Source organism: Bombina bombina, chromosome 3, assembly GCF_027579735.1.
Source record: "Bombina bombina isolate aBomBom1 chromosome 3, aBomBom1.pri, whole genome shotgun sequence".
Lineage (NCBI taxonomy): Eukaryota > Metazoa > Chordata > Amphibia > Anura > Bombinatoridae > Bombina > Bombina bombina.
In genome coordinates this window covers 524,051,824-524,062,410 of record NC_069501.1, presented here as the reverse complement: position 1 = coordinate 524,062,410, position 10,587 = coordinate 524,051,824, and the positions used below count along the sequence as shown (strand labels likewise).

The 10,587-nt window shown below is 41.6% G+C and overlaps 1 protein-coding gene across 1 annotated transcript in view; it reads right to left on the bottom strand.

Moving 5' to 3' along the window:
- Positions 1-9,286: 9,286 nt before the first annotated feature.
- The window catches only part of LOC128653567 (pancreatic secretory granule membrane major glycoprotein GP2-like), a 48,483-nt gene continuing 47,182 nt past the window's right edge, over positions 9,287-10,587 (bottom strand). The window contains exon 11 of the mRNA XM_053706948.1: positions 9,287-9,667. Coding sequence (XP_053562923.1) covers positions 9,612-9,667 — 56 coding nt within the window. The 3' untranslated portion in view covers positions 9,287-9,611. The remainder of the gene's footprint in view (positions 9,668-10,587) is intronic.

Genomic DNA, 10,587 nt, shown 5'->3' with positions numbered 1-10,587 from the left:
GGCACTCTCCTATTTTACAAATGCTCTGCTAATTGCACTGCTTCAGGGGAGGGGGCGCTCTTAAGGCTCTGGATCTTAACACATATACACATTGCTTTAGTCCATCTTGCAACGCCAATTTTCAACTTCTTTCTCCTCTGACCTTGGGCTGAGTCTCTGTTCACAGGTTGTGCCGCCTTCAGTTCTGAGAATGGCACAAGCCAACAAAAGAAAATCCAAGCCATCAGTTGGCCCTAAAAGGACTGTGGTGGATCATTTCAACCCTATGCTTCTATCTACAAATGAAGACTCACAAGACAGCTCCAACACATCAACGCCAGGATCAGACATGACCTCTACCTCAGAAAGAGTGGACACACTTGAGAGGAAGCAGGAAGACATGGTAGTTGAACAGGCTAATGTACTAGCATATGCTCAGAGTCTGGCGGAACAGCTTATCATGTTAGAAAATAAAGTAGCGGATGCTGAAGACCGATCCCGTCGGAATAATCTACGTCTTAGGGGGATTCCTGAGAGTGTAGCCTCCAGTGACTTAGTTACCCACCTGTCTGAGCTCTTTAACTTTCTGGCGCCGCCGGTGAATCCCAATGAGGGACTTATTGATAGGGCACATAGGGCCCTTCGTCCTCGAAGCCTAGCAACTGATAAACCAAGGGATGTCATTGTGCGACTGCATTTCTATACATATAAGGAGCGGCTTGTTAGAGCCTCCATGTCCAAGCCTACTCTACCAGAACAGTTCAAGGACATCATCATCTTTGCTGACCTTTCTCACCATACCCTTCAGCAGCGAAAGTCTTTTGGAGTCTTCACTAAGTTTCTTAGAGCGCACAGTATAAAATACAGATGGGGTCATCCGACACGACTTTTTGTTCTAAAAGATAATCAGCAATATATTGTCACCACACTTGAACAAAGTCAGAATCTTCTACAGAGATGGAGTTCTGCATCTTCATCTTCACCTGATACTCCACCCCAAAGCTCTTTGAATCCCTTGGTCCCACAATGGGGTCCACTTCCTCAAAGACTTCCTAAAGACTCAGCTACAACCAGTCAGATCCAAGAGGAGGGTGATGACTGAATATGAGACGCAGGAGAGGTGAAATAGCTACATTCTTCCACTTTTCTTTTGTTTTTTTTTTCTCTCTCCACCTCTACATATAAACTGCAAGTGACTTTTCTATTGATAAATATTCTTTTTTCTTCTTGGTGGTTTTGACATACGCAAAGACTTTAATCTTAAGTGTATACGTGTCCATACCTTACCCTACCCACCTATCCCTATCTCCTCTCTTACTCCCCCTTCTCTCTTTTCCCCTCCCCCTCTCTCTGCTCTTTTTCCAGCTTTTCTCTTCTCCCTCTCTTTTTCCCTCATCCCCCCTCAAACGGGGATATCCTCTTTCACCCAAACTAGGAACTAATGATGTACTTGAGCTTTCAGGAATGTATTTGTATCTGTTAGGTACTGCTGTCGGTGTGCTGTATTCTGCCTAGATGGTGGGATGGCCACCTACTGACAGTATACTACTGAATCCACCAATTAATGGTCACGATGCTCTCATGTGCACTATTATTTTAAATCTACCACTTGTTTTCCAGTTAAATTATATCTTAGATGATGTATACTGTAATGCATATGCCACTTGTGTTTCATAGTGCCTTATTCGGTGATATACATCCCCACTTATTCAGAGATGGGCTTATGCGCTGCTTATGACTCACAGCGCAGAGAGGTGTTATGTTCCACAACTGGCATACTTGATCTCTCTGATTTGACTGTTAATGTTTCAATGATGTTCCACAGCCATTGAGTTTTGCGGATTATATGTTACTTTTATTGCATATGTTACTGTTTTTATTGCATATGTTACTGTTATATTTATGTACTGCTAGTGCTTGCCTAACCGGTGGGGTGGACATATTATGGTAACTAACTGACTGATCTACCACTGGTTTTGTTATCTTCTTCCATAATATTATTCCCTATATGTTATTTGTTTATGTCTGAACCCCACCTCGAGTGATATGCATGATAATGCTTATGCCATTCTGTGATGCATCCTTCCTCTATCATTACTATGCTACTAAGCCTACCTCTTTTTGGATGGGCCAATGAGATATCTGTGATTTACAGTGTTATGGGGGTGTGGTGCTACACAGCTGGCTTACTCACTCTATCCGTTTAGATTACTATTATTATGTTGATGTTTTCTAATTACTGTTTTTGCCTTCGTACTCCTGGCCCATAAATGGCTCTACCTTTTCCCCCCTCCTTTGCTCCCTTTTCCACTTTGGCCCTCTCTCCTCTCTCTCCCCTCTACCCTTTTGCTCACTCTTTCCTTGATCCAGAGTCTATGTGCTTCCCCCTCCCCCCTACTCTCACTTCATATTATCTTTTCCCTACTCTCTTTTGTATAATCTAATAACCAAGTTACTGGCTAGTACTGGCTACCTCCCCCCCACTTAAAGTACTCTGGATACGTGTTCCAGAGGCTACACACGCGGTTTACCTTGTTTATATACCGCACCCTTTGTGCTCGAATTTGTTTGTTTTGCTTGTTTTGTATATTTTATCTCAGATTTTGTCCGCACCAGCGGTCCTTTTCTCTCTCACATTTTGAGACTGTGCTAAGTGTATTTATCTACCTTAACTACCCCTCCCTTTTTTTTTTTTTTTTTTGTTTTGTCTCCCCCTCCCTTTTCGCCCTTCACCCTATTTCTCCTCCCCTCAATTACCCTCCTTCCCTAGCGTACCCCACCTCCTTCTTGTTAGCCCGTCTGGCCCCTACCTACGCAAGGAAGAAACGTAACTGCAAGTATTTCATTATGTTGTGTCACTCACAATGTGAGAGGGCTCAACTCCCGACTAAGCGCAGCATCTGCCTTAGGTCTTTAGCCAAGTCTGGTGCCCACCTGGTTTTTCTCCAAGAGACCCATTGGGTTAAAGGTGCAAAGACACCCATTCAGTCTAAATTGTACCCGATAGTCGAGACTGCTAGCTTCTCCCAGAAATCAAGAGGAACGGCTATCCTTATACACAAAGATGTCTCATATGAGAGTGTTTTTGTTGAAGCTGACCCTCAGGGTCGATATTTGATTCTTGTTTGTAAGTTGGATGGCGCTATGTATACATTGGCCTCCTATTATGGACCCAATAAACAACATATCCGGTCATTGCGTAAATTCCTCCAGAGACTGGAGGCTTTGCGCCAGGGCCTCTTGCTTCTCGCTGGTGATTTTAATATTATCTGGGACCCCAATTTGGATAGGCGATCAGATACCATTTGCAAATCCCCTAAGCCACTAGCTGAATTGTCGCACAAATTCCGGAATTTGATCTACCGCTTTAACCTGTTTGACATATGGCGCGCCCTTAACTCGACTGCTCGTGATTACACTTACTTTTCTTCGGTACATCGCTCTTATTCGCGTTTAGATTTTTTCTTTTGTGACCCGAGTCTGCTAGATGGGGTAATTCGTGCTTGGATCCCCCCTTGCTCATGGTCTGACCATGATCCTGTGTATATTACTTTGCGATCTTCTATAGAACTCCAACGATCCTCTACATGGCGCTTACATCCTCATCTGTTCTCAGCTCCTGGAACAGAAGCTTCTATTGCTAGGGACATTGCAGACTTTCTAACTTTAAACGACACCAATGAGGTAGATGACTTTACTTTGTGGGCAACATTGAAGGCGTATATTCGAGGGTCGTTCATAAAAATAGCAGCAGCTGATAAAAAGCGCAAAGGGGAAACCCTAGCGCAACTCACTATGAGCCTCCGTAAGATCTCTGAGGAACATAAAGTGAACCCCACAACCACACTGTCCAAACAATTAATGGACCTTAAGGCACGGATAGTTCATCTGGAGACCGAGAGGTCAGCCGTGAGACTTTTACGGCTTAAAGAAATATACTACCACAAAGGTAATAAAGCAGACAGACTGTTGGCTAATCGGCTACGTCAAAAAACTGCAGCGGCACGCATCCCCCTGTTGAAGGTGGATGGTCGGTGCATTTTGAAACCTACAGATATTGGTAATGCCTTTGCGGACTATTATGCCTCTCTCTATAATTTAAAACAGGACGGCTCAACTCTCCCCCCAACTTTTGAAATTGTTGAGGCATTTCTAACTCCGTTAAATCTCCCTGTGGTTCCTCAAGGTCGTATTGGCTCATTGCAGAGTCCCATCTCGCTAATGGAAATTAAAAAAGCTATTAAATCCCTCAAAGCTTTCAAATCCCCGGGGCCGGACGGTTTTTCTGACTTATTTTATAAATAGTTTCAAGTTCAGCTACTTCCCATTCTAGGGCGTCTTTTTACACTGGCAAGTGAGCAGGGGACCTTCCCGGCCGAATTCTTGCAGGCCACTATCATCACTATCCCGAAACAAGGGAAAGATTTAACGCTTTGTGGAAGCTATAGACCAATTTCGTTGCTGAACCTTGACGTTAAGCTGTATGCTAAAATTCTAGCCTTGCGCATTAACTCCTTATTACCTATGCTGGTCAACTCAGATCAGGTAGGCTTTGTCTTACATCGACAAGGCCCGGATAATACAAGACGACTCCTGAATGTCTACTTTGAAGCTCATGGCTCACGTCTGCCCTGTGTCACCCTGTCGCTGGACGCCGAGAAGGCCTTCGACAGGGTGAACTGGGAATATATGTTCACTGTGCTACGACGATTTGGCCTTCCGGAGTCCTTCATCGTAGCAATCGCGGCGTTATATTCTACCCCGTCAGCAGTGGTCAAGGGCCTGGGGTTCTGCTCCAGGCCTTTTACGATCACGAACGGCACGAGACAGGGGTGTACAATGTCCCCGCTCATCTTTGCCCTTATGATGGAGCCCTTGGCCGAGGCTATCCGGTCTTGCCCTCTGATTAAAGGGGTCTGCATACATCGCACAGAGCAGAAGACTGCTCTATTCGCAGACGACCTAACAGTACTTGTATCGGACCCTCTTACCTCTCTCCCCCATCTATTCTCGCTGCTAGACAAATTTGCCTTAGTTAGCTACTATAAATTAAATGTTCTTAAAACAGAGGCTTACGCAATCAATATCTCGGAAGAGACTCTCGATACGCTAAAACGTACCTATAAATTTTCATGGTCCACGTCCCATATTAAACATCTCGGAGTCTATCTCTCCCATAGTGTTTCGGAGATGATTGACTTGAATTTTACTCCTCTGCTATCAAATATCGAAAAGTCTACCGACACATGGAATGTTCCATCGCTCTCATGGCTGGGTCGGATAGCAGCTTTCAAAATGAGCCTCTTACCGAAGCTTACCTATTTGTTTCGTTCGCTCCCTATTCCGATCCCTAGGTCTAAAATTTATAAATTCCAGCAACTGTGCAATAAATTTATATGGCGCAATAAAGTCCCGAGACTAGCTACCAACATCCTGCAACAGCCCTTACTAGCTGGCGGTGCGGCTGCCCCCAATATCTTGAAATATCACGAAGCAGCCAGACTCTCCCATGTAACTCAATGGAACTCGACACTGGTGAGCCGGTGGTCAGAGGTTGAACAAGCGTCTCTTCCGGCTGGGTATACCTTGAGAGATCTTCTGTGGATCCCCAAGCACTCTAGACCGCCTGCCCTTCTGGCTAACCCTATTATGAAGTCGAATTTGAGATTCTGGGATAAGGTTTGTAGCCTTCCGTCCATAGCGCCTCACCCCTCACCGTCACACTCCTTAAGAGGATTACTATTGTCACTACCAGACTCTCATCCTAACTTATGGCTTGCTTTGGGTTTGACCAAGATAGCAGACCTCTATGCAGGAGACAAATTACTCAGTTATCAAAGTTTCCTTCGGAAATTTAGCCCACCCCCTCTTTTACACTTTGAATTTTGGAGACTACGTAGCCTCATCATATCATGGGGCTTTGATACAAGCTCTTTGAGACCCAAAACTACCTGGGAGGTGAGATGGGACTCTCTGGCCCCTCCTACCAAACTCCTATCCATTTCGTATCTTGTACTCATGAAACCCCCAGTTTTCTACAAATCTCCCCCGATTCGGCACTGGGAATCTTCCCTGGCGGTCTCACACGAACCACAGCACTGGCGGACTGCAGTCCAACTCACTAAGAAAGCTATACACTGCACAACTCTGTATGAGTTGTTTCTCAAGGTCATGCTCCAATGGCATATGACTCCCATTCGCTTGTTTAAGATTTCGCCAGTCAACTCGCCTAAATGCTGGAGGGGTTGCGAGGACATAGGAACCCCTCAACATATCTGGTGGTCTTGCCCACAGATTCAGCCGCTCTGGCAGAGAGCAATCCGGTATTGCTCTTCGGGGGGTATTCCTATACCTCTGTCCTCAAGTTCATGTCTGTTTCACATCTTGCCCGGTAAGTTGACCTTACCTCAAAAACTGTTCTGTATCTATCTGTTCCTGGCCGTTAAACTGGCTGTGGCCCGTATGTGGCTACAACGTGCTGCACCCTCTTGGGAGCAAGTGACCGACATTTTGGACTTTGTTAAGAGAATGGAGTCCTACGTCTCTCACATCCATGGATCAGTGGACCTACAGATCAAAACTTGGGCATATTGCCCAAAGTAATTCTTCCTGCAAATAATATGGGGTGATTGTGGTTCTTTGGTGTTGGACCGTCCTAGCGCTACATGAACACTTCTACCCCCCCTCATCCCCCCCCCCCCTTACTGAACCCTCCCTAAAATTCCACTCCTATACCTCTTCCCGGTCTGTGTGTGTGTTTGTTTTTTTTTTTGTTTGTTTTTTTTTTTTCTCTCCCTTTTTCCCTTCCCCCGCCTATTAGATAGCTTGGCACAGCCTGCATTTGTTTTGACTAATATACCTGATCTGTAATGTTTTATGGTTAAGTTATGATATTGGTATGCACAACTATGATAAAACCTCTACACTCTCTGGAGAATGCTGATTTATCTGGATAGATTGCTATGTGTTTATCCTTTTGCAACAACGGTGTTTCAGCGCTCTTACCTGGAGAGGTGAGGGTACGATTGGAGATCCACAAGCAACTGGCATTGACTCTAACACTCAGCATTCTCTCTTGCGTTCCTTATTATCTGTGATTGCTTTACATATTGTAATTTTCTGTTAATATTGTAATATGTACTATGGATATGTGTGTACATGCTTTTGATGTTCTCATGTTCATTCATCTTTCAAAAACAATAAAAATTATTTAAAAAAAAAAAAAATTCAGTTGCGCTCAAGTAAATGTATTAACTTTCAACTCATAATACTGAGTACTTCCTATGGGTGCAAAGAGCTGCAATAAACCCCTTTTTCGCTTGTACGCAAGTTAGCGCGCCACTCATAATCTAGCCGATTGTATGTAATTGAATGATGTATTTTAGTGTTGGCCAACTTTTTTTACTTATGGCGGATGTGGGTCAATATTTTAGAAGCCATAAGAACTGCACAAATTATAACATACTGACATAAAAATACATTAGCTCTTGCCTGCAGTCAATACTCAATTAGTGTTTGGGTAATAACACTTAATTTACAACTTCGGCAGATTATATTACTTATATATTATATTATATTCAAATCTGTACTTTCCTGCTGCAGTCTTGCATGTCTTACTGAATATATGTGTACTACACTTGAAAATAGAACATATGTGCTAACAGTTCTCTGAAGTAGTTGGCAGGGCCTTCTGGAATGTATTTTCAGTAACGGTTTGGGTAATGTCAGTCAGTAAACAATGCTGAGAAAATGATAATACAGCTTTAAGTGAAAAAAAAATGCATTTTGGTATGAAGAGGAGAGAACAGGGGGGAGAGAGTGAGATAAAGGAGATGGGAAAAACAAGGGAGAAAGAGAGAGAACGCAGGGCAGAGAGAGAAAAGAAGGGGCTAGCAGCGCTGATTTAAACAGCAATATTTGATCCAATTTCATAGTGGGTCACAAAAAATGAGGCCGCAGGCTTAATGTGGCCGACGAGCAGCCAGGGAGGTCTCACTGATGTACAGTATATGATTGGTTATTTGTCTGCCTTCTACAAAATAAACAGTTTATATTGTTGAATATTACTTATATATTCACCCTATATATATATATATATTTTTAAGTGATTATCACGCATCTATAATAGAATAGCTGCAAGATTCTTCAAATGACATTGTTTTACAGTTGTATCACATTAATTACTTTTTACATGTAATATAACAGGTCTCCATTCCCGCATGCAGGAGATGCAACCAAAGTGAGTCTTTTCAGTTAATAATAAGATTAGACCTTTTTTTTTGCTTTCAAATAAGCTATTTTGAATTTTAGAAACAAACAAAAGATAACTTAAAGGGACATAATACTCATATGCTAAATCACTTGAAACTGATGCAGTATAACTGTAATAAGCTGACAGGAAAATATCACCTGAACATCTCTATGTAAAAAAGGAAGATATTTTACCTCACAATCTCCTCAGCTCACCATAGTAAGTTATGTGTAAAAAGTTATACTCAGCTGCTCCCAGCTGCAGGTAAAAAAATTAAAAAAATTAAGAAATGAACAGCAGCCAATCAGCATCAGCAGTGCTGAGGTCATGAACTCTTACTGTGATCTCATGAGATTTGACTTAACTCTCATGAGATTTCATAGTAAGCTTCCTTTACCTGATTGGTGAAAAAATATATGAGAGTGCACGAAGCTCATCCTTTCAGTTGTCCCGGGACAGACACACTAATATGCTGCTTAGAAATCCTTTACAATGGGAGGTGGCTACTGAGGAACTTTTGAGGTAAAATATCTTTCTTTTTTACATAGAGATGTTCAGGTGATATTTTCTAATCAGCTTTTTACAGCTATGCTGCATCACTTTCAAGTGTTTAAACATTTGGGTATTATGGCCCTTTAATAAGCCCATATAAATACAGTATATTAATATTTAATGAAAAAAGAATAAAAGAACATAAATAAATAAACAACCAAACTCAGGACTGTACATAAAGCAGTCAGGCATCTTGATAATCTAGGAGTGCAAGCATGTAAACCCAAATCTAGAGAGAGAAGACTGAATGATGAATTGATCATTAGAGTGGTTGCTTTTGTTTTCTAAAACGAAATATATATATACACACTGGTATAGAAATTATGTATAAATAAGATATTATAGCTAAGGGATTATTTTTCAGACCAATATGTGCGGTTCTACATTTTGTTTGCAATTACTGAAAAAGGGGCAGGTACACCTTTAAGACACAAAATTTGCTTATTTTAGACCATTTTACCATATATGTATGTGTTTTTTTTACATTCAGCACTATACAATCAATTTTAATATATAACAAAATATATTTTATATACAAAAAAAAACATACAAATTTCCAGCATCATTTTGTATTATACATTTGGCAGAACACCTTCATTTATCAAAATTCTATCTTAATATTGAGTGGAGATGGAAGAATTAAATTGATTTGTTAGAACAGAAGATATGTTCAAGAATAAGACAACTGAAAATTTCCCTCAGTGCAAATTCACATATATGTATACTGATAGGGTTGGGAAAATATATAGTTTCCCAAGAATAAATATTTATTTATTTAAAGAGAATTTCTGTCTATTCTCCAATTCTGAAGATGATATTATGGTTGTCCTCAGTAGAATGTATTGTACAGAAGAAAACAGCCAGCTAACACAGTCCAGGACAGAGCTATAGATACAAAGAGAAACATTGTGAGATGTCATTGCAAATATCCATTATTTTTCAATAGCATATAACATTTCAATATTATTACTATTCTGAACAGACTATTAAATAAGATATCAAATAACTGATTATATCATACTGGTGATTATGAATTCAAAGCATTGATGTTTATCAAACCTTACCACTATATGTGTTGTATAAAAACAAAGTATTATAATGTAGGCATCTAAATGTGATATATTTCATTCACTAACTATAACATAAATCTTATGAAGTGCAGTATATATGTTCCTATAATGTAGCATAAGTAATTAATATGTTGTATATCATGCCATATAACATATATAACCAAATGTTCTGATCACTATGGCCACAATCTTTCTGATAGTAGCTCTCGATATTTGTAGCATTCTTTTTGAGTGATTACAATCCTAAATGGATTAGGCCAATAAAAGGCCTAATCCGTAAACGTGTTGCTATTGAATCGAAACTGGGTATTTAAACAAAACAGGTCAATGACCATTTGTCACCCCTAAAGATTACATTAACCAATTAACGACCAGCGCCATACCCTTTACGACGCTGGTCGTTATGCCCTTAAGGACCAGCGACGTACCTTGTATGTCGCTGCAGTCCTGGGCTTCTCTCTGCCGCAATCTTGCTTAAAAATAGAGAGATCACGCCCTCTCTGCATCAGACAGCGGTGGTGCCGATTGTTTGTGGGTGGATAAGGAGGGAGGTTGGTGGGCAGGCCATCGCTGGAGGGGGCAGGAGGAAGGCGGGAGCGGGTGGGACCACTACGCCACGCAACAGGCGAGGAAAAAAAGATCCGGCTGTGAGGAGGAAGAAGGGAGGAGGGGCAATGAGGGGGATCCTATGTGAGATCCATTGAGGGAAAGGGATCTGGGAGGGGGAGAGGGTAG